Below are 23,724 nucleotides of genomic sequence, written 5' to 3'. Positions count from 1 at the left end.
TTTGACAGCATGTGTACATCTCTGGCATTCGAACTAGCCGGCTCATGCATGTGTGTGTGTGACTTCTGTTCGCGTGTGTGTGTGTTTGCAGGCATGTGGGCCAGCCTGCGCTCCAGCAGCAGACTCGGTCAGCATCCGCTGGCAGCCGACGTGGGTGCCAGACTAGCAGGGAAGGATCTGGCACCCCCTGCAGGGAGCCACAGTCTGCAGGCTCAACTCCTCAAACATCAAGCAGCCCTTTACATCTTCGGGGAAAAGTCACATCTAAGGGTGAGAATGCAAACAAAGCGGCCGGAGACTGAGAGGACATGTTTGCTATGAGTTGTTGTAGTATATCGTTTTATATTTGCACTCAGTGGCCTCTTTTATGAAACCTATAATGTTTCTTACACTGTCATATGTGTTAAATTATGTTTTATTGGTGGTGGTGTAGTAGATGTGTAAAGGGGTATAATGAAGTCCAGTAGAACACCACTTTTAACAGAGACCCAGCAGTCAAAATATAGTTAAATTAAACACTTCTGAGGCAACATAAATGTTGTAAAGTCTGTAGAGGTGGAGTTAATGGATGGTTCAGTGACGTAGACCATCACTGAACCATCTTTCACCTGTGATGCCACAAGTCTCTGTCAATAGTATTCGTGGCCGTTGATCAGAGATTTTGACAATGAGGCTGTGCTGTTTATAAGACTAAGGGGGATCTGCAGTCACACCGAAGTCACCTGGATGAGTGGATGAACAGTTTCTCTCACTGAAAACGCTTCGTTCACATGAACAGATTAACTTTCCTTACCTGGATTATTGAGCGTGCATCAAGACACGGGTTTTCTAGCTCATGCTACTTGCTGTAAAATGGATTTGTAAAACATTGCCGTTTGTCTGGAGTTTTCAGGCCAGGTTGTCTTGCACAGGAATAGTTTGATGTATCAAAGGATAATTGTTGGTTTAATTCATGTGGAATTATAAGGAGAAAGTCAAAAACTAGCACATCTGATGAAACGGTTTGTGTTTAAACTCACAGAAACACTTAATCTTATGCATTTATGCAGTTTTCACTTTTTTTAATCCAAGTGTGCTGATTCAGTGAAATAGTACCTTTGCTGGGATGACTCAATCAGTTTACCAAAAGCCTACAATTACAAAGACTCACCTGTGCCAGTACAACTTGTAATACAAAGCCTCTGAGAGGTGTGTTATAGTTTTGGCGTCTGATAGTCTGCTGGTGTTGTTTTTGGGTCCAAATGACGTAAATTTTGTCATCAGACGGTGAGCGTCTGTAACAGGAATGACTTCTCGCCCGTGGAGTGTGCAGCTACCCGTGTCCTTGTCTGCAATCTCTGCTTGGCTAGCTGTTCTTTCATCCATAAGACACAAGTAGAATGACTTCTGATCTGCAGGAGAAGCCACTGACGTCAGCACTGCTCCCCTCCTTTTAACAGTTACAGCATGCAAGAGGTTAAAGGCAAGTCTATAAATGCGAGGCGAAGTCCACCACAGTGCAGGACAGTGCACGAGTGCGTCACACAGTTCAGTTTGTTTCTCTATTTTTCATTCACGCATCAAGAAACATATTTCACACACCGTTGAAGCATGCCGAGGAGCCGTGTCGACTAAAAACATCTTGCGCTTCTGCAGTTTGCACGATTCGCAGTTTTATAATTCTTATCTATTACACACTGGGCTGCGCTCAGCACCTCAGTTCATCCACGGTCTGAAATGAGCCGTTTTATTTCCTTTAACTTTGATATAAAGGCAGCGTTTTTAGTGGCGTGCTGTATCTGTTTTTTGTACTTTGCGCACACTGTTGTATTTTTCTCTTAGTTGAAATTTACATTCCTCTGTCTGCAGGGCCTCCGAGTGGACTCCTCTCTGAACTGTGAGCTGGTGCCAGTGGACTTTGCAGACACACGGCAGGTGAAAGCTGCTTTTAAAAAACTGCTGAGGGCCTGTGCTCCAAGCGCCACCTCGTCGGACTCGGAGGACTCCTTCCTCAAAGCCTTGGAAGACTCCGAATGGATCCAGCAGGTAATGAAACACACAAAGCATGCCATTTTTATGATCTGCAAACAGACAGCATTCAGGTCTAGAAACCATCTGATCTAACGCGGGAGTCTGACTCTTAAAAGCGTGTGAGAATGACCCATCGGTCCACTCTTTCTCTTCATCCTGTGTATCAGATTCACATAATGGATAAATTATGTGAATCCTCTCTGAAGCCATTTTCCCAAGAGAAACAGATTTACAGCGATGCAGTGGGAGGAGACCCCTTATCTTGCTGTTTATCTGATTGACCCCCAGCGGCCTTAAATTGAACATATTCCACACGGTTGACAAATGCTATCTGTGAGAAACAAGAAGGCAGTCTACTGGCAGACCAAACATGGCAGTATATGCACAGAGAGGATAAATGTTGGGTCTGTGTTTAGCATATTTGTTCACATGCACATATGTTGGCCTCCCGCAGCTTCAGAAGATCCTGCAGCTGGCGCTGTTTCTGGTGGAGCTTATGGACAGTGGCTCATCTGTTCTGCTCAGCCTGGAGGACGGCTGGGACATTACCACACAAGTGAGAAAAATGCACCAACGCCATTCATAAAAAATACATAAAGAAAACGGGACAGATGTGAAGAAGGGCAAAATATCCAGAGGGAGGTTTAAAACGGTGCAAGATTTGTCCTTTAGGTATTTTTCCACACATATAGATTTTCTAGATACAAACTGGAGTTTAAAAAGTTGTTATTAAAGTTTAATTACTAACAGAAAATAGGTTACAGTTTACTTTATTATGAGTAACTTTTAACATTTGTTTGCAAGTGTAGTGGGTTACATATTTGCCCAACCAGTGAAAGATCCCCATCAGGAAGGGCGTCTGGGGTAAAAACTCTCATTATCAGCCCTCATCTGCACTAAAGTGGGGACAAAGTGTTCAGCGAGGATGAAAAGAAACGCAGAAATGCAAACTCATAGGTGTAAAAAGGATCCAGATGCAGCCGCACAGTCATTCAACCGCTAAACACAGGGCGGGTATTTTGAATGCCATCAACCCTTCTGCAATCACGGCAAACTAGAGATCATTCAAAAGTACTACTTATAATCTCAATTCATATTCTGAATGGACTCATTCTAGTTTAGCGTTTTTCTACTCCACCTGAGTGCTCTACTCAAAGCACTTTACACAGCTGAGCTATTAATTCAGTGTGTTTTGCAATATTACGGCAATGTTGTCTCTTTGACTCCGATGAACAAAGTGCTTCAGAGCTTTGGAGTATCCTTTTTAAAAAGAGGCTAAATGTGAGGGGGAGAGGGTACCTCTGAACTTCTTATGTATCTCCTGCTGTCATTCTAGACTCACAAATTAAGACTGAAAGCAAAAAAACACGTTTTGTAACACTTAAATGTGATTTTTGGACATTGATCACATTTTTAAGGATTCCCCACGGACACCCACGGCATCCGTTCAGACTGCACCTGCTTCTTCTGGCCGTTTCACTCAGTTTACTGACTGGTGATCCGACTGTGTTGATAAAGTGAAAATGTTTGAAGTCTCGAGGCCTTATGTCATTGATTTGTGCTGATTTAATTCATGAAAACTCATAGTTTGTTTAGATCCTGATCAATTCTCGGTGTCCGTTCGCTTCTAAACTTTGCTTTTCTTCACATATTTGCTCTCTGAGCTCATATTTTCCATGCTGACCTGCTAAAGTGCACATGTATGGTGTTGCAAGTGTGTGTCCCTCAGATGTGTTTATGGGGTTTGTGCAGCCCTGAGCTGCTGTTTAAAAGTATAATTTGTGGATCCCTTACGTGTTCGGCCCAGAGCATCTTTCTCCACGGGCCACCGGCTCCAACTCGCCAGGTCCAGATCGACCCGCACAGGCAAATGGGCTCCATATGCTCTGGCTCTCCTGCCATGGACCATAGACACCCAGCAGGCAGGATGCAGAACCATCCTCGCTGCCTTTCTGAATGCTTCTTTCTTTTTTTCGGTTTCTTCTTCCTGTCTTCTGCCATTCTGCCTTTATACGCTCTCCCCTCTTATTCCGCGCTCGCTTTTTAAATCCACTCTTCAGTCTGCTGCAGGGGGGCTCATTTCATTGCTGGGTTGCGGGGGGCTTTTTCTACCACTCAGGGCTGGATGTTCTTGTAAACCCACGGGGAAACCATACACTGTTCTTCCCGCTCATTCCACACGCGTCAGGGCTCATTAGCCGTCTTGGAGAAGACGCGGGCAGGGAAGTGGGCCAACCAGATTGCATGTGTAGACAAGCGATTCTCAACTGGTGTTTCGTGGAGTGAGCTCAAGTGTGCCTGAAGCTCCAGCGTTATATAAATGTTATTGATAGCAGATGATCATTTTAACATTGCACTGTCAGATGAAGGGTCATTTTTAGATTGCATTTAGCTTTTTTAGGGGGGGATAGAAAGCAAAATCATGCCATCCAGATTTCTTTTTTTAAACTAAAGTGTGTTAAATTGCAACCATCCATGACAAGTGGAAAAAACTAACGATATGCACAGATGTGGTGAAACAGCTGCCACTTTCCTTTAGTGATAAGATGTTTCAACATCTAATTTATCACAATGTAAGGGTTTTAAACTTATATATGATAAAAATATTAAATAAAAGTAGGTCGTGTTGTAGGTACTGGCAAATCAGGCACAGCATTAAAGCCATCAGGCGCCCTTCATGTCACCAGAACAACCCAAGATTAAAGGTGGGATCACCACTCAGACCTCCTTTATTAGTGTCTGTGGTGAGGCGCAGTGTCCTGCTAGAAGAGGCTGCAGTCATCGGGGAGGATGTTGTAGTGGGAGGTACCTGTTAAAGCAGCATACGAGTGAATGGGGGTTCCTCTCCTTTGTGGCTCATCAGTCTGTATGCTAGCAGATACAATAAACACAATAGAAATCTGAATTTTCATAGCTATACCTGTTTCTTTTACCTTCAGATTGTTCATTTCATAAATTCAACAAGGTACTGGTGATTTTGGTCCATATTGACATGATAGCATCACACACTTCCTGCAGATTTATCAGCTGCAGATCCATCCCGCTGGCATGAAGGGGCCAAAGTGCACTAAGAAAATTTCCTCCACACCATTAAATCACCAGCCTGAAGGCAAGGCAGGATGGATCCGTGCTTTCATGTTTTTACTGCAAAATTCAGACCCAATCGAGACATCGCACCAGGTCATGTTTTTCCAGTCTGAACTGTAGCTTTAGTTTCCTGTTCTTATCTGAGAGGAGCAGCACCTGGTGTGGTCTTCTGCTGCTGTAGCCACTCCACTTCGAAGTGTGAGGTGTTATATAAGGATGACCTTTTGCATGCCTTTGTTTTAACAGGCAGTTATTCGGGTTACTGTACATTATCACACGCTTCCACTTACTGAAGATTTTTCTCCTTTTGGAAAAATTCTCTGTAAACTCTTGAGATGGTCGTTTGGAAAACTCGCAGTAGATCAGCAGTTTCTGAAATACTCAGATCAACGTGTCTAACGGTAACAACTACGCTGCTCTGAGTCATTTAAAATACCCTTTCACCCACTTCCGATGCTCTGTTTGAACTTCAGCAGGGCATCTTTACTACATGCCTAAATGCACTGAGTTGCTGCCATATGATTGGCTGATGACATATTTGCATTTGTGTGTGAGATAAATTACATCGAGAGCACGATTCAATCAATCAATTTTTCTTACTTACTAAGAAAGGCTAAATGCATCTCACAAAACGTTCATAAAATGTGTTTATTTCTCAATATTTCCAGAGGAGCAGCTCTGGCTGAGATGATAGAGCAGGTTGTCCACTAATCCCAGAGTTATCTGTGATGTGAACAACATGCTCTTACACTGCAGGGTGTTTGTTTGTTTCATTCAAGTTGAACTTGTGTATTGAGGGTTTTTCCTTAGCCAGCTTCTCTCTTCCTCTCGGCAGGTTGTGTCCTTGGTGCAGCTGCTGAGCGATCCTTTCTACCGGACTCTTGAGGGTTTTCAGGTCCTTTTGGAGAAAGAATGGTTGTCTTTCGGCCACAAGTTCAGCCAGAGGAGCAACCTGAGCCCCAGCAGCCAGGGTAGCGGCTTTACGCCCATCTTCCTCCAATTCCTGGACTGTGTGCACCAGGTGAGTCTCACTTCTGCCATAGGTACCACAGGTACGCTGAACCCTGATCTCTGCCCCTGCTACGTGACTCTTCTCCACTTTTCCCCTCATGACTGGATGTCATTCATTGCTTGTTCGTGAGCTCATCACATTCCTCGAAAAGTGAAAAGGTGAGCGAGGGGTCAAAGCGAACGATTCTGCTGTCAGTAACGGTGCATTGTTTTAGTTTAGCACTTTCCAACACGGGACGTGTAATCACAACAACATATTGGACCCGGGGAGTGAGCAGCGAGGCTGCTGCACAGATGGTCCATGAGTACAGTGATCAGCATTGAGCTGTATGTACGTGTTCACGTGTTTCGGCATTTCTTCACATTTTAGTGCTTGTTTACAGCCGCATGTGGAAGATTACAGTTTTGGGGATTGAGAGTCTCTAGGAAGGCTTGCGTGTGCTTTAGGATTTGGGGGAAGTGGGCTGGGGGGGAGAGGGGGCTCAAGTTAAGAATGAAACACACACACAGATGATTTCCGGAGAACCGGGTCTGTTCTGAAATACTAACTTTAGAGAGTGCAGTGGGGGTTTTTTGTGTCTCCTCGGGTCACACAGGCCCACTCCCATACACTTACATCAACACATAGTTTCTGCATTTGTCTTTTGAAACCGAAGGCTTGGCAGCTAAGACGGTTTGGCAGGAACCCGGGGGTCTGGAGCGCTATAAACGAGGGGTGAAGCAGGGGATTCGGACAAGAGCTCAAAATAGAAGTGCCTCATCTCCAAAACAGCTGTTGTTTTTGCCAGCAGACCCAGGTGGCCTCAAATTTTCGACACCGTGATTGGCGCTTGATGGGAACCGTGGAGCAGCAGTCATGCTGGCTCAGTCTGGATTGTGTCTGACGGCAATGATATCACTGACCTTTGCCCTCACAGAGGCGGGAGAGGTTCTTTCCTGTTTCCGATTGGTCATTTATACACTGGATAGATGCGACGTCGCTACACGGGGACACGGTGCAGCTGTCGCCCACACGCTGACCTCCTTCTAACTGTCTTTATCCATCTTTTCATATCCTTGCAGATTTTGGAGCAGCATCCTCTGGAGTTTGAGTTTAATCAGTATTATCTGAAGTTCCTGGCTTATCATCACATCTCTAACCGCTTCAAGAACTTCCTGTTGGACTCTGACTACGAGCGCTTGGAACACGGTCAGTGTCCTTTAACCAGAGGGGATCTTTTATTTTCTTCTTCTCTAAAAATGCTTTGTTACACAGAATTATGAACCTATGGTGGTTTCCTTAACAGTCACAACAATTTTATTGATTTGAAAAGATTCTTGGCCCCTCTTCGTCAACACCACTTCCCTGGGTAGCAAGATTCTGGCTTTTCTGTCACTGTAAATAAAGGAAACTAGATCTCTGATATGAATGCACACAGCTACCCAGGAAGCTGTTACATCAGTCAAAACAGTAATGGCTTCACATCCTCGTCAGCTTATCCTGTGTGTTTTTTTGCAGGCTTGTTGTTTGAGGATAAGGGTGATAAGCAGGCCCGGAGAGGCATCTGTATCTGGGATTGCATCAACAGGATGCACCGGAGGAGTCCCATCTTCTTCAACTATCTGTACAGCCCCTCTGAGAATGAAGTGAGTGTTTCCTTCAAGTTTCTGTCCTTCACCTTAACCTATACATCAGGCAGCTATAGTTGATTCGTGCAGCTGTGGATCCAGAGAAGGATGTTTAGTAGCCAGAGCCTTCAGCATAAACATAACATGACTATGAGGACAGCAGTGTCACACACCTGCTCTCCTAAACTTCTGTTTGTGAAGGCCAACCAATCAGAAAAAGTGAAACTGGTCTTAAAAGAAGACGAGCACCGAGTGTAGGCTCATTTTGAACTATGAATCATTTAAAGTATTCGAGGAGGGTCCAGATATAAAAGCTGGATAGCTATAAAATATTTGATTAGGCTACTTAAAAATGTTCTCACCTTACTTTACCATGTAAATCTGGGGTGTCAAACAAACATTAGATAAACAATTAAATGCTTTTTTACTGTCTGCTATAGAAATGTATGCTTGTTACAATTGGTTTACATCAGAAACATACATAATTACAGGACAGTGTATGCATGAGCTAACAGAACTTTTTGTGTCAATTTGCACATTTATTTCTTACAATTTAAGCCCAAAGAGTCGTATTGACACGCTTTTCTTTAACATGTAAAAAAAAAAATCTATTTGTTTGTTTGTATATAAAGATCAATGGGTTAAATGCGTAGTTAAAGTGCTTTACACCAAGAGAAAGGTGAGTTTCACTGGTCTGACCAATTTAAGATCAAAGTGGGCTGAATGTGAAGTAAAATGAGTTTGACACCCCTGATGTAAATGATCAGGATACTTCACCCACTGCAGGATAAAATACGGGTCAGTGATTCCTCTACCTCCACGTGGCATCACACAAACATTGCTCGAGGCTTATTTGCCGTATTGGATTGGATCGCAGCCACCAGTTGCTAGGGAACTGTGTATTCTCCAACTGGTTGGCAGCGGTTCCTGGAGCAGGTCATCCAAGGTTAGTGGTTCAATCCCTGGCTGCTCCAGTTTACATGCCAAAGCATTCTTGGGCAATGTACTGAACCCCGAGTTGCTCCCTATGCATTTATTGGAGTGTGTGTAAATATTAGATAGAAGGTACTTGGATGTCGAAAAAAGTGCTTGTATGAATGTGTGTGTAAATAAGATAAAGCATTGTTAGTGCTCATGTGCTGATAAAAAGCTCTGTAGAAGAACCAGTCCATTTAACACTTGACCATTTACTTTGACAGCAAACGTAAGCAAATCACCCTCAAATCTCAACTGCTTAGGTTGCTAACAGATTGCCACAATTGCCTGTAGTTTTTCATGTTTGTTTGCCAATAAACGTTAACTACTAGCCGAGCAAGCGTGATGCAAACAAGAAATGTTACATGGAACAGGTTTTATATAGCACTTTATACAACTTGCCTCCTTTATTCAAGCACTTTTTAAGCCTAAGTGCTTTCTATCTAACAGTCACACTCCATTGAATGCATGTGAGATCAATTTGGGGTTCAGTATGGCCCCAGGAAACTTATTAATGCAGACTGGAGCAGAAACCAGGGATCAAACCACCAACAACCTTCCAATTAGTAGATGACCTGCTCTACCTCCTGAGCAACAGGTTTGCCTTCAAAGTAAAAGTTGCTCCTCAGTGCTGCAGCCAACATGTTTTTACTTTGAAGTCAAATGGTCTCCATTCCTGGTTTGTGTCAGTTTTCATAGTTTCAGGCCGAAGAGCAGCTGGGGACGGTGTTTGTAGACAAGTCTGTCACTTCGTGCAAACTAAGATGGCAGCAAGGTGTAAGAAGCCAAACCAATCACAAGGAGGTTTTTGCCAGCTGTTTGTGGAATACATGTTTTTCCCTGGTGACATTCGGTTGCTAAGGGGCTGCAGGGCTGCATGTCTGGTGCTTTAGAATCGTTTTCCCAGCATTTTCTCAGCAACCAGATGCTTGTAGACGAGTCTGTAGTCCTGTGACTGGGGCCTTGTTCCCTTAATGGAATGATGGAAAATGTTGGAAAGCTACTGTCACATGTAAGCAAAACTTTAATCGGTAACTATGGTATTGTGGACCTTTAGTTTATATTTTCTTCAGAGACTGATAGAAAAACAAAGTTCCTGTAAATGATGTGACACACTGAGAACTGGATCAGATCTCCTCACCGAAGAAATCCTCGTCATCTGTAGGTCTGTGGTTACACCACATGCAAACATAAATATACAAAAATAAGATGAGGATTAGTGTTTCAAGGTTGAACGGCATTAATAATAAAATTCTGCCGTGTAGCTGACTGAAAACAAATGTTCCAGCCAAATCCTGAGTACTCACGGCAAATCGTTCGCCTGTCCTATCTTGTAGCCTGTGCACTGATCAAACATGTTTACAATAATATTTTATTTTTAAAGTACGCAGCGCTCAAACGTGCTACACTTGGATGTTTTGGCTCCTCCGAGCTGAATGATTTATTGTCAGAGTTTGAGGCTAAAACACTGAGTTTGTTTCATCTGCGCAAAGTGGAACGTTTTTGCCATCACCGTCGCTAGCGCCAACGTGAAGGGATCATTTTAATATCACAACTGCCTGAAGCCTGGACTGCAGTCAGTAGACACCAAGAAAGCTTCATAGTCCAACATTTTCGCTGATGAAGGTTGATTTTCACACCTAAAATATGTTTAGTTTAGTTGTGTCCGCTTAAGGCTCACGGGGTATTGTCGTCAACCTGCCGGGTAGGCGGGCAGATGAAATTAGCGACCCACATCAACACCCAAGTTTGTGAATGCACTAAGTCGAGAACGACCCGACATACGAGTTTGAAATTCATACCATCTGTGTATCTACCAGGAGGCTGAGGGACTCCACAGGTGGTTACACTATGTACCTCCATCCTGCTCTCATTGACAGTGACAGGTTAGAGCAGGGGTGGATGTCATGGTGATTTGTCATCTTCTCAATGAATAAAGCATTTAAAGATACTCTGTTTATAGAGAAACGTTCATTGCATCTACACCTGTAATGGGGCGTCGTGAAAAGACGCTCCTCCTCCCAGAGGATTGGTCAAAATGTAATTAAATTTGTACACAATGGGTCTTCATTCAAACTGTGCTGCTTCCTTTTCTAGACAGTTTTCCAAGAAGCTACTCCTCCTGTTCGAGTATCGGTCAGATTTTAGTAAAACTTGCACACACCTAATAGGTCTTCGCCCACATTGTTGCCGAAGTGAACGTCATGTGTCGTTTTAATGCGGATAACCAGTCTGATGACTTGGTTTTCAGCTTTTGGTCCGCTTCCTGTGCTTGGTCTGAAAGTCTGTCCGAAACAAAGTGAATCAGGGTGAAAACATTTCTTTGTTTTTCTCGTCGGACTAAAGGTTGGCTGTTTGGCTGTTCACAGCCGGACCAGATGAGATAAAGTTCAGCAAAGAATTTGTTTCAGACATTTTTTTAATATAAATCTTGGAAACTGACTTTTCACTAATCTTTAAAGAATAACCTAATATATGACCAAGAATTTGGTTACAGTGGCCAACGTGAGTTTGGAGTTGACACTTATTAACTACAGAGACTGAACAGTCAGTTATTTTGTTAATCATTTGCTGATTTTGATCTCAAGTTGAGCATCATCATAGGAAAGCACCAAGGAGACAGTCGTTACACATTGTGTTGCCACAGTAGATTGTTGGACTTTCCAGGGTCAGCATACTGCTGCGTATCGAGACTTCATACAAGCTAAACACACAAGTCGAGTTTTAGCAGCGCTATGCTGGCTTCAAGTATTCTACAGAGTTGATTTAAAAATCCTCCCATGTGTATATTAAATCCTAAATGGTCTTGAATCTTCTTTAATCTCTGCACCGCTAACCTGTCAGTGATGCAGCTTTCCTAGGCTACGTCCACACTAATGCGTTTTCGTTTGGACCGTCTCAGTGTGGACGGGAGACGGCGTTTTCCTCAAGGAAAAACGCAGCGTTTTGGAAACGCTCTCGAAAACGCATACATTTCAAAACGCAGCTGTCCCGTTGCAGTGTGGACACTCGGAAACGCAGACTTTCTAAAGCGATGACGCATTTTAGTCATGTGACGCAGTCATGTGGCCAATTAAACAAAGATAGCGGAGGGCATTATACAGCAGTTGTTTTGATTGCTGTCAATTTTGACAGCCCTACAAAAGATTAATATGAGTTTGTACATGCTCCAGATAGCTTTTCTTCAAATTCTTGAATTCTCACTCGCTTTTGCGCGTGCGCAGGACTGGAATAAGCGTTTTCGGTCGTTTAATGTGGACGAACAACTCTGTGAACAACGACTTAAAACGCTAGTGTGGACGCGGAACGTTTTCAGACGAAAACTCTGTTTTCAAATCTATCCGGGCTAGTGTGGACGTAGCCCTAGTTTATGCCACAAACTCTGGAACAGAGGGAAGCAAACTCTACTGATCATTTCTAGAACCTCTTAAAAAAACATGAAAGGCTGATGGGGAATTGTTGTCGCAACAACAGGCGAGCTGCTGGTGCAGACACCCAAGTTTATGAAGACAATAACTTGATCTCAGATAAGTTGAAATCTCAGTGACCTTTAGCTTCTGAAATTACCTCGAATTTTTGAATTCATACCATAGTTACATCAGCTGGGAGGCTGAAGGGTAGCACTGGTGGCTTTTCTGACCTAACATTCACACGCTCACAGTCCAATGAATGCACCTTGGTGTGCTTTGGCATGCTGGACTGGGATAAAACAACCAATTCATTCGATTAGTAGCAAACCCTATAGACGAACTATACAAATAAAACTGAATTAGATTAAAGAATTAGATTAAATTCTCCTTAAAGCCATGTGATGTCTGTGTTTCAGGTGATCCTGAAGCCTTCTATCAGCATCCTCAGCCTGAATAAATGGGACTTCTTCACAGAGGAGACCCTGTCGACTGGGCCGTGTTACGACTGGAGGACGATGGCTGTGAGGGTGGAGAGCTCGGAGGAGCTGCACACCATCTCCAACAGCAAGAGGAGGATTGTCTGGCCGTGTTACAGCAGCGTGAGCCGCGCCCAGCCGGACGCCATCACCAAGCTTCTCACTGTAAGAGACCCCAGCTTTTGTTTAAAATGTTTGTTCTGTTTGTCATTTTGTGGGTAACTTTACTCGGCTCTTCTTTGTGCTGCAGGACATCGAGAGGTTAGAGAGCGAGCTTAACCAGGCCCCGGAAAAATGGCAGACAACTCTGGAAAGAGTCAGAATGAGCATTCAGGAGGACCTCAAGCAAGAGGGAAATGTGCGTGCTGGAGGAGTCTTTATGACATGTTATGATTGAACATAGAAGGGCAGTCATATGCTTTGCATTTGCTTAATTGTCTAAATATTTCTTTTCTTTTTTGTTCGTGTGTAGCTCTGTAAGGATTCGCTGTCCATCTCAGGCCTCATTTCCACACCTAACCTGCAGGCCTTCCAGCGGCGCTCCATGCTGCACCTGCCAGACAGCGCTCTGGTAGAGGACCACAGCACCGCCACAGCCAATGGGATCAACCGCCGCGCCGCAACACTTTACAACCAGTTCACCCCCAAGAGCGAGGAGAACAGGTGGGTCGTGAACTTCCCGATTTCCGGAACAAATTAGAAGTCCACATTTGTTTCGCTGACAAGCTGTTGCCAAGGGGCCAGTCCAGTTTTGGAAAATGAGTCAGCGCTCTGGTACGCTGTGTGTCATGTTTTGTGAGAATTGTCTGTACTCTATTAAACTCTGGGTGTGTAATTTTACAATTACTGTGAGGTTAAAGTACAGTCTTTTGGCTCCAATATCTGGATCGTTTCCTGAGGTGGACATACGGTCATTAAAATCTACTTTATGTTTAAAAAAAATGAGTATATTTTCAGTGTAATACGTGCTCCTCCTGATTCAAATAATGTTCGGACAGGCTAAAGTTTTAACAGATGAAGCAAGTAAATCAGAAACCAGATATTACTTATCAGCGAGCATTTTCCATGTTTCAACACCTTCTCATTGCATCCAAATCACAAAACATGGCCTACATTATTCTGATGTCTCGTGGTCCCACAAATTTGTCCACTTTTTAGCAGGACAGAGGGTGGAGAGGGGTTTTCGCCCGCCCGAGATCCTGACTGGAAGCTAGTGCCGAACACAGCAGGATAGCAGAGTTCACCGGGAACGGGAGAACTGCAAAAACAAAACAACTATCAAAAAATAAAACACGAAAAGCACGGACAGTGGCTGCAGTGACACCATTCATTGTTTTTAACACAACCCTCCTACATGGTTAGCTGTTAGACCGACAGCAACACGAACAACAGTGGGCCACAGACCGTTTGTAGCACATATTTGAACATTGCCTCCATCTGACATCAGAGCTCACTGCAGGCGGTCGCCGGAGTGGACCTGAAAGAGGTCACTCTCCCACTGCTCGAGCATAAAGTCCTCTTTACTCTGCTTTGCTAAAAAAAAATATGCCCAACGACTATTTTTGATGAAGCTGCATCAGGCAGACAGGAAGTCAGACACAAAAACAGTGAAAATCATAAATAAAACACTGAATTTTCACTGCAAGGCGTCAGGTGTCATGTTCCCTGGTGCCCTGGCGACTCCTCTGAAGGAACCGTATCCACTAACTACACATCACATAAACGTGGAGGACACTGAAGTCAGCATATGGGTTCATTTATAGGTTCATGTGTAGTGGAAGATAGCAAATTCATGAACAGATGACAACGAGGATGAGGAGAAAGGGTGCCAACTGTTTAGTTGTGGCTTTTTGTGAAGCAGCGTGTGCTACTTCTGTCGGAGATATGTGCGGAGTTGGAGCCAGGAGTTTTGGCTAATGCAGACTTCATCCAAAATTTCATGACTACCTCTGTCAGCTGCTCTCCTTGGGACTCTGACTCTGATGGAATCGGTTAAAATCGCAATTAACAAAATACCAGAGTTCTTGTGATTTCTGCTTTTAAGACTAATGTGAGGTTAAAAGTGTCGACGCATAACATCCAATCTTACAACTGTTATTTTTGTAGGTCTTATGAGGGCGTCCTGTATAAACGTGGAGCACTGCTGAAAGGTTGGAAGCCTCGCTGGTTCGTGTTGGACATTACAAAACACCAGGTGAGCAGGTTGCACTACCCTGCTGTAGTTTGAGTGACCGGTTGCAGGTTTAACAGTCTCGTCTTTGCAGATGAGGTACTACGACACCGGCGAGGACACGAACTGCAGAGGCCACATCGATCTAGCAGAGGTGGAGTCCGTGATGACGGCCGCGCCCACTATAGGAGCTCCAAAGCACATCAGTGAAAAGGCTTTCTTTGATGTGAGTACACATTTATTCACTGGTCTACATATTATATTTTATCTGGAAGTTGTTTTTATATTATACAATTGGATTAATATGGTCTTGCATAGAGTGTTGCATTATGGGTGTCGGTATTTTCCCAAAATGTTTTATAGAAAAACTACTTGACGTGAGTTCGCTGCCTGCACTGCAGCATGTCATAGAGGCTTTAGTCTGATTCCCTCCTGAATGACTGAGCTCCTACCGCTGTCACTAAGGGAGAGCTACGCCATCTATAATATTATTCTTTCGGTCGCTACTCAGAGATTGAGACCAGGTGAGGGTAGGAACGTACAGTGAGGGAAACAGCTTTTTGATCCCATCGTAAATTTCAGGGAAGTTTGCTCAATTGTGAAGAAACCTGGTCCATCCGTCCATTTTCTAGCCAGAAACATCCAGAGAAAAAAACCTTACATGAAAGTAATGCATCAATTTGCACGTCTTCGAGCGAAATAAGTATTTGATCCTCAACAATCCAGCAGGAATTCTGTAAACGTGTTTAAAATGTGTGCTAAATTGGGATGAAAATTTGTGACATTGTTGCCCTTTTTGCTGCCATTTAACCTTTTGTCCTTCCACCCATTTGTCCTCTAGCTGAAGACCAGCAAGAGAGTCTACAACTTCTGTGCCTCAGATGCTCCCAGCGCTCAAGTGTGGATAGACAAGATCCAGAACTGCATCTCTGATGCGTGAAGTAAACACGACATCACCGACATCAGAGGCAGCGTCGGGCGGTCGAGACGCGACAGCTGCTTTATCCAACTTTTAGATGTCTTTCATTTTGGGGACCAAACAGTGAATTAAGTGCCTGGTAGTGGAGGATGGATACTCTCCATCCACCTATCTGCCTGTTACTTAGCAACCTGTCATCACTCCACAGGTGAGCTTCAGTTGGAATCGGGTGACCAAATTTGCCTCTGCTGTCAGCGTGCCCCACTCCCACCCCCCTGACAGGGATAAAGTAAACATAAGCTGAGGTTTTAGGGGACTGCACTACCAAGGACATGTTATCCTGTTCTAGATGTACATAGATCAAAGCAATATCACTGGCCAATCAAACTGTGGGTTCAGTTTTTGACTTAAAAACATTAAAAAAAAAAAAAGCTTGTAAAAGAATTTCTATCTTATTTTACTACAAGGAAAAAGTTATTGCTGCTTACATAAACGTATGAACCGCCAAAAACTCAGAGATTTTTAATGCACAACATTAAAAAGCAATTTGTTTGCACTTAGCGCTAACGTATGCACTCGTCATCAAATATAGACTTTCTGACAGATGCGGACAGCGAGGCTAAAGGCATTACTTGGCAATGTGCATGTGTCGTTTCCTCGTGACAGATTAAATGGAAAGATTTTGCACAGTGAGCTCAAATGAGTTACCTGAGATTTTTTGTTTTGTTTTAATTTAAAAATGTGATGTTTCCTCTGTTTTGTCGAATGTTCATTGACTTCTGGTTTAACACTTTTGTCTCGTGTAATGTAAATTATTATTTTTATTAAAAGTGTAACTGTGTAAGTGTGGTGGCGTTACGTTTTCCTGTAAATACCTACATGACATGTTGTTTTATATACTGTATGTACTGAACATAAGTATACTTTTTCTAACTTTAATTCTAATGTGACTGAGTTTTTCTTTTCTTTTTTCTTCAGTGTGTTGTTACTGGTGCACAAAACCCCCCGAGTGGCCTGTTCTTTGTTTGTGGTGACATGTTTTTCTGAAAATGAAATGGACATTGTTGTTGTTGTTGTTGTTCGGACAGGCTCTGTCTTTTAAGGGCTTTTTAAAGAATATATATCATGTAGGACGTGATTGTTTTCAGAGTTTATCGTCCCATCTGTCCTCTGTTTATGCAGCCTTCACAGTTTTTCATTACAAAAGAAGAAAAACACAAACTATTCAGCCATATCAGCGGCGTTACTGTATCTTTGTACCATGTTTTGTGGTTACGCTATTTTTTTTTTATTATTTTTTTTTTTGGAAATAAATCAAACATACTTGAAACTACCTGGTCCTTTTGTGCTCATATATTTTTCTACCTAGTGATGAAGTAAAGGCAGGATTAAATGATGACCATTTCTAATTTTGAATTTCCTAATCTGAACATGTGCGCGAGATTAGTGGGGCCTTAAAATGGCACTGGCGATTCTAGAGTCTATTGGGGCCCTAGGGAAAATTCACAGATGGCACCGCAGCCAGTGTTTTATCACCAATATCTCTTAATATAGGAAATTCTTTGAAGATAGTGAATCTTGAAACTAGAGAATTTTCACTTGTTTCATCAAGATATTTTACCTTGAAATAAGGGGAAAAATGAAACGAGTGAAAATTCTCTAGTTTCAAAATTCACTGTCTTGAAACAAGTTCCTGTATCTTACTGGAATGACGCTTTGTAGCTGATTTTGTCTTATTTTAAGTGTAATGAGATCTTGTGACTAGAAATAAGACAAATATACTTGGTAAGATTTTGAGTTTTTGTAGTGTGAGGAGATGCGTGGGATCAAATTAGCTGATGAATCCTCTCGCCCTATCACAGCTAAGCAGAAGACGATAGCTAGATAGTAAAAGTTATGTTATTCGAGTGTCTCTTTCAGCATTATATTTAATAGTAATTATCCGCTCCACTCACTGCTGTGTTGCTTTTCTTCTCCTCTTTTTCCTCCTGTCTTTCTTCAGTCCCAGAAGGATAACTCGTCTTCATTTTCACAGATTGGCTCTCACTGTTGTCATTAGGTTTGTTTAAACAGAATCATTCACGCTACTTTCAGCTGGAGAGAGTGCAGTCAGGTGGGGCCCCCTTGAAGGGAGTCAGGTTTCTCCTATTTGTGCAACATGCAGACTTTGCACTTTGCCACTTCTGCACTAGTTTAAACTTTGTTAACCCCATGCCCCCTAGACTTCAAGCAGTTGCCTGCCTTGTCTGGATGGAAGTGGTGCCTCTGGGACTGGTGAAAAAAATAAATAAATAGAAACTCACCCTGAGTAATCCCACAGTCTTGCCAAAAATGAATGTATGAACTAGGCGCCCACATTGGCTCAGGTACACTTGGCCTCGAGCTGAGACTGAACTCACACTGCCAGTAAAAGGTCACAATCAACTGCATTTTCCAAGAGGAGCACATTTAACTCTCTGTAAGCTCATCTTATTAGTCTTTTTGTTTTGTTTATTTGTTTTATTTTATTATTTGCATCATTATCTGAGTGGGTATTATGCTGAGGCAAACAGGAGGTGGAGGCCAGGTTATTGAACCGCAGGAGAAGGAGGAGTGGAAAATGAAAAGGGACAGGGAAACACCCAGGAGACCCCAAAGAGTGCTGAAGATCTGGGGCCAAAATCTCGATGACAACTGTGTTTCCATGCAAGCAGAGGGAAGAGTGAATGCCCACAGCCAAATGGGGGTATTTCTTTACCAATGCAATACAAATTTTTTAATTATGGATATGTTTGCACTGAATCAAGGTGACATTGTAGTAAATAGACAAACTCCAATCTGTGCATCAGGAGCAGCTAAGGCTTCAGTATCTTGCCCAAAGATACTTTGATATGCAGGTTGGAGGAGTCAATCTCACATAGAAACCTCTGAGCCCTGACTGCTCCTAACTACCAGCAGGGGCATTTTTGGTTTGTTTTGTCAGGGTTTTAGGACATCGAAGAGGAAAATAATGTTTTAAATCAAGTGATTTATGTGTAACCATGGAGTAAAGCGAGTCAGCCTTTTGATTTGATTCAGCCAGATTCTTTTCACCCCATGTTAAAAAAAAATAGTGTTTAAATTTGTTATTTTGTTCCAGACTCCCGAAGCTCTCCTTTCCTCTTTTCCTTTCCTCTTTTCCTTCCCCCTCACTCACCAGCCAGTCGAAGAAGATGCCAGCTCCACCCTGAGTCTGGCTCTGCCAGTTTCTTATTCTTAAAAGGGAGTTCTTCCTTCCCAGTGTCGCCAAGTGCTGGCTCATAGTGGATCGTCTGGTTGTTAGAGCTCCCAGTCTAATCATGTCAGGTCAGATATAAATCGCCTGCCATTTTTTTATGTCTCCTCACATTTACACCATCCATCTGTCATAAGTGTCCGAAAAACAATGACTCAGAGTTTACTTTATTGTGTAACTGTTTTGTATTCTCAGACAATGTTTACCAAAGGAATGTTTTTGGGTTTATATGTAGAAGCTAAGCAGCCAGCAGTGTAAGACTGGATTGTCTGCCATCTGCTAGCTAGTGATGATTTCTCTGTTAGCTGAAGCTCATATTTATCTGGATTACAGCTGAAAGAAAGGTCAAACTTTCCCCTCACAGGAAAGTTTGACCTTTCGGACGAGAGAAAGCGTCCCCTCTCCGAAAAGAACATGGCAGCGCAATTTCGGTTTGCAAAGTTGCATCTCAGCAAACCACAAGTGTTCTGGGACAATGTCCTTTGGATAGATGAGACCAAAATGGAGACGTCTGGCCATCATGCACAGTGTATTGCACAGAGAACCAAATACAGCAGTACAAACACCTCATACAAATCTACAAGCATGATAATGGAGAGTGGAGGATTTGGGGCTTGTTTTACAGCCACAGGACTTCGGCACCTTGCCGTCATTGAGTCGACTAAGAACTGCTCTTTATTTAAAGCATCCGGGAGGCAATCTGTCTGACCGCTACAGCTGATCTGAACTGAGTTATCCAACAGCAGCAAATCTACAACAGAATTGCTGAAAAAGAAAAGAACCAAGGTGCTGCAATGGTCCAATCAATAGTCGAGGCCTCAACATGACTGAAATGCTGTGGAGGGACGTTAAAAGAGCTGTGCATCAACACATCAAGCCTCAATGAACTAAAGCAACATTATAAGGAAGAGTGGGGTGTCAGAGACTCGTGCAGAGAGAGTTATTCCCACTAAAAGCTCTTCTAAAATCAACTGAAACATGGAGCACACTTAGTTTTTCACATCATTTAATAGAGTCCTGTGAAAACTTTCCATGTAACTGTTAACACATGGCAATCGAGTCCTAGCACTCGCAGTATGTTCCCTTCAGGATAAACAAAAATAGATTTGGTCATCTTCTGGCTTTTCATTTAGCACTCGGCATTTTAACTTCTTCTGTACTCTGGTTTTATGACTTATTATCTGTGATCTCAGAGCATCAGCTCTGTCAATAAGGTGAGTGCTAACACACCACAATCACATGATGAATTTCATAGGTTTGTCAACAGGTTTTCTAGAAGTACAGTGAGTACTGAATGCTGACCTTAGCAGTGAGTTCAAGGTAAAAAAACAAAAACAAAACAAAGCTGCTCATCATTTGCTGTCATGTCACACATAGGATAGAGTCACAGGATACAGGAAGAACTATTTGTAATTTCTGTCCTCGTGTGAGCACCTCATCTTCAAGAAAGGATGTCCTATCAATGAGCAGTAATCAGACACCCCTTCAACTGATGTTTTCTGATCTGAGCCAGCAACAGGGCTTGGAGAGGATGATGATGATCTATGTCTCACTTGCCAACAATGAATATGGGACTGGGCAGGAGCCCCAGCTCAGGCGCTGTGGCGCCTGGTTGGCGGTGCAGAACAGGACTCGTGTGGTCCCTCGAAGGTTTGATTCAGAGAGGAAGCTGAGGTCAAAAGAAGAGCGGTGAGGCACTTTTTTGGAGGGAAGTGGTGAGTATTTGTCAAGCAATGCAATCTCCCAGCTGGCTTGTACTGGCAGCAGGTGCAGAGCTGCAGCAGGCCAACATCTGGACAGAGTCTATGACACATCATATTTAGCATTTTGCTTTGGGTAAGGGGATTAGGACCTTGGCCCGTTAATACTGGGATGCAGCGGAAGTTATCCAGCAAGATTGTGTGGAATGGCATGATAGGAATCATCTTCTCCAGAGATAAAAATGGGGGTTTTACTTCCTTAAGACCGGATTGCACCAAATTCATGCACATCAATTGAATAAGTATTTTAGGATGAAAACTCCAAGCTGTTATATAACGATAGCATGAGGTGGTGTACATTACTGCCTGTGCAAGTGATTTCTTTCTCAACGTTTGAGACAAATTACTGATGAAAGCCTCTATTAACCCTACAAGCAGCAGTGTTTTAAATGCATTGCTGTGTAACAGTGATATTGTGTAACTTGGCTGCATGTGTCTTGAGTTCACTGTGATTAGTCTTGGTTGGCTGGAAGCGTGCTGCTTCCACATCAAAAGTGGTCTATAAATTAAACATTGCACGTATCTGTTGGTTTTGGATCGCGCTCTTCGTGTTTAGTCACAGCTGCAGTAAATGCTTCTTGTCCAATAAAACATCTCCAGAAATAAGCTGATTGGCCTTTCCGCAGGCCCCAAAAATACCCCAGTGACAGATGATCCTGATTTATTTTATTGCTCCTCCAAGGCTAATATCCATGTAGCCCTGTGGCTGCAATGAATGCCTGCTATGTAGCAATTTTTACATGAATGTCATGTCATGTAGGCAACTTGAGAGTTCATTCGCCGCTGCTGGGGGTCCTTCCCGCTTCACAAACTTGCGGGCCTCTCTGCGGGCACCTGCTCCAAAATTCAGCAGAACACTTCCAAACGCTGATCTCACTTAGCTTGACACACATCATCGAGTCCCACCCTTGGAAATCAGGGTGATGTCAACTGCGGGCAGCACATGGGGGTCTAGATTATCCAGTGCATGCTCCAGATGATCTTATCCAGACACCGCCCGCTCATCCATGAATAGAAAAGCACAATAAACATTTGATTTGTATCGTTAAGGGCTGGTGTTTGCTTTCGTGACTGTTTCTTTGGCCCATTTTGAGTGATTTATCTGAGGCCCTGATGTTTTTCACTTGCCTGTGTAAGTGACCCACAGTTTCTCTCTGCAGCTGAACCCTGAGCCCATTCAGCTATAGAAGCGCTCAGGGCTGAGGTCACTGTGGGAAGCCATCTAACCCAGAAAACAGGCATCTGCCAGACATTTTTTCACCAGCAGACAATCCCATAAGATGTTCCAGTTTCAAATCAGTCTCTATGAGGATGTTTTGGAGAGGAATCAGATGGATTGGTTATGGGCATTAGGGTGCTATTCGAACACATGAGCTTGAGGGTGAGACAGCTAGAGATAGCCTTTACTTGGAATGCAGAGGGCTTGTGCAATTTAGCTACGGAGATCAGAAACTCACAATTCTGAGAATAGTATTTGCAATAAAAAGCAGCACATTTTTCTCAGATTCTGAGATATAAATACCTCTTAAAAACAAATGTGGACACCAAATCTGTTTATCACACAGCAAACCCTGTTAATCGTATATCATCATGCAAGACACCCATAAAAGCAGAGTCTGTGTTGTGTTTAGTGGTTTTTTTCTACAATCCCGTTTACATTATTAGCTCAGAGCCTTGACTGATCTGTTTCTACACCTGATCTTATCAGTGACCTGCCAGTATAGAGATATGTGCACGGTGCTGACTGTTAGACCGGTGTGCAGGTCGTTATCTCATCTCCTGAACTCAAAATGAACTCCCAGTTTCCTTTCAGAAGGACAAATGAAGGCGAGTTGCTTTTTTACTGTAAACTATAAACGTGCATTGTGCAGGCGAGCTGCCTGGCTGACAAGACGAGAGACAAACAAGTGCCCGAAATGACAGCTTGATGCCGAAACAATGTTCCTGCAATGCTGTCTCTGTTTTCACTGAAACATGAGGATGAAGAAGACAAAGGTGAGCAGTACGTGTAAGAACAGTGGTTCTTTGTTGCACAAACTGATGTGTTTTGACACACGCAGACCTCACCGCTGCATGTCACGTGCATCAAGTGATTCATCTTCTTTAGTGGTTACTGGAACAATGAAGTCATGTTGTAAAGCACCTACAAGACCTGTTACACGATCAGACAGGTAACCAGGCCAAGCGCTGATCCGAAGCATTCTCTCTGATATTCATTTCAGCGTCTGCACCAGCCAAAGTGGAAGTTTCTGGAGTGATGCTGCGGCTGATAGTGGGCCCGCTCCGTGACACTCAATCTGCCGCAAATCAGATCAGTGCATCCAATCTGCGTTGCTTTTCAAGAAGTCTGAATGAAGCTACCTAACTGAAAAGACAAGGGTAGGGATAAAAATAAATAACAACAACAATAAATGGGTTCTGTTATTGTGTACTGTTTGTGTAGTCAGGCACTGGCTCCATGCGGTCTTAAAGAATCGCAGCTGGGTGAAAACGACGTGTAATTAAACTAATGTCTTTGCTACCTTTGGCAGTAGTTTGCTCAGAGTCCAATTAAATTCATATTTGGGTAGTGACTCAAGTAGTTCAGCAACTTTATCTCTATTTTGAATCAGGGATGCCTGAAACTACAAACGGTTTTGGGCCGTATTATTTCACTTTTATTTTCCACGCCCTATTATTGTTTTCGTGCTGAAAGCTGTGAAGGCATGCCCAGGTGATGTGTTCACCAGGCTGCTCAACATTCGTGGAAGAACTGTCAATGCTCCGGGCTCACTCACCAGTAAAGCTTCCCAATCCCACCCTGAAGAAGAATCACTATGGCAATACCTAATACAAATACATGATATAATATGACATATGTCCGATATACAAGCCCAGACTAACTGAATACAAAACCAAAGCTGAAATTCCCGTGATTTCCTTTAAACTGGGGGGGGGGGGTCACAGGAAATTCGTTTTAATTATTTTCTAAGTAGTCTCAACAACTAAATATCTCACCCTGAGTAGTTTTGCTGTTTCTCTAACAGCCAAAATGACATTTTTACA

The 23,724-nt window shown here is 43.1% G+C and overlaps 1 protein-coding gene across 3 annotated transcripts in view; it reads left to right on the top strand.

Annotated features, from left to right (window-relative positions):
• sbf2 (SET binding factor 2) overlaps positions 1 to 16,507 on the top strand; it is a 106,101-nt gene extending 89,594 nt beyond the window's left edge. For all 3 annotated transcript variants that reach the window (XM_026167769.1, XM_026167752.1, XM_026167761.1), the window contains 12 exons: positions 92 to 270; positions 1,849 to 2,025; positions 2,465 to 2,566; positions 5,933 to 6,118; positions 7,171 to 7,297; positions 7,607 to 7,734; positions 12,518 to 12,742; positions 12,828 to 12,935; positions 13,050 to 13,240; positions 14,684 to 14,771; positions 14,842 to 14,973; positions 15,589 to 16,507. In XM_026167769.1, the coding sequence (XP_026023554.1) occupies positions 92 to 270; positions 1,849 to 2,025; positions 2,465 to 2,566; positions 5,933 to 6,118; positions 7,171 to 7,297; positions 7,607 to 7,734; positions 12,518 to 12,742; positions 12,828 to 12,935; positions 13,050 to 13,240; positions 14,684 to 14,771; positions 14,842 to 14,973; positions 15,589 to 15,687 (1,742 nt within the window). In that variant the 3' untranslated portion in view covers positions 15,688 to 16,507. The remainder of the gene's footprint in view (positions 1 to 91; positions 271 to 1,848; positions 2,026 to 2,464; positions 2,567 to 5,932; positions 6,119 to 7,170; positions 7,298 to 7,606; positions 7,735 to 12,517; positions 12,743 to 12,827; positions 12,936 to 13,049; positions 13,241 to 14,683; positions 14,772 to 14,841; positions 14,974 to 15,588) is intronic.
• Positions 16,508 to 23,724: the final 7,217 nt, after the last annotated feature.

The sequence above is a fragment of the Astatotilapia calliptera genome, chromosome 1 (assembly GCF_900246225.1).
Source record: "Astatotilapia calliptera chromosome 1, fAstCal1.2, whole genome shotgun sequence".
Taxonomy (NCBI): domain Eukaryota; kingdom Metazoa; phylum Chordata; class Actinopteri; order Cichliformes; family Cichlidae; genus Astatotilapia; species Astatotilapia calliptera.
The sequence above is the reverse complement of the archived record's forward strand: the minus strand, read 5'-3'. Positions and strand labels throughout refer to the sequence as shown.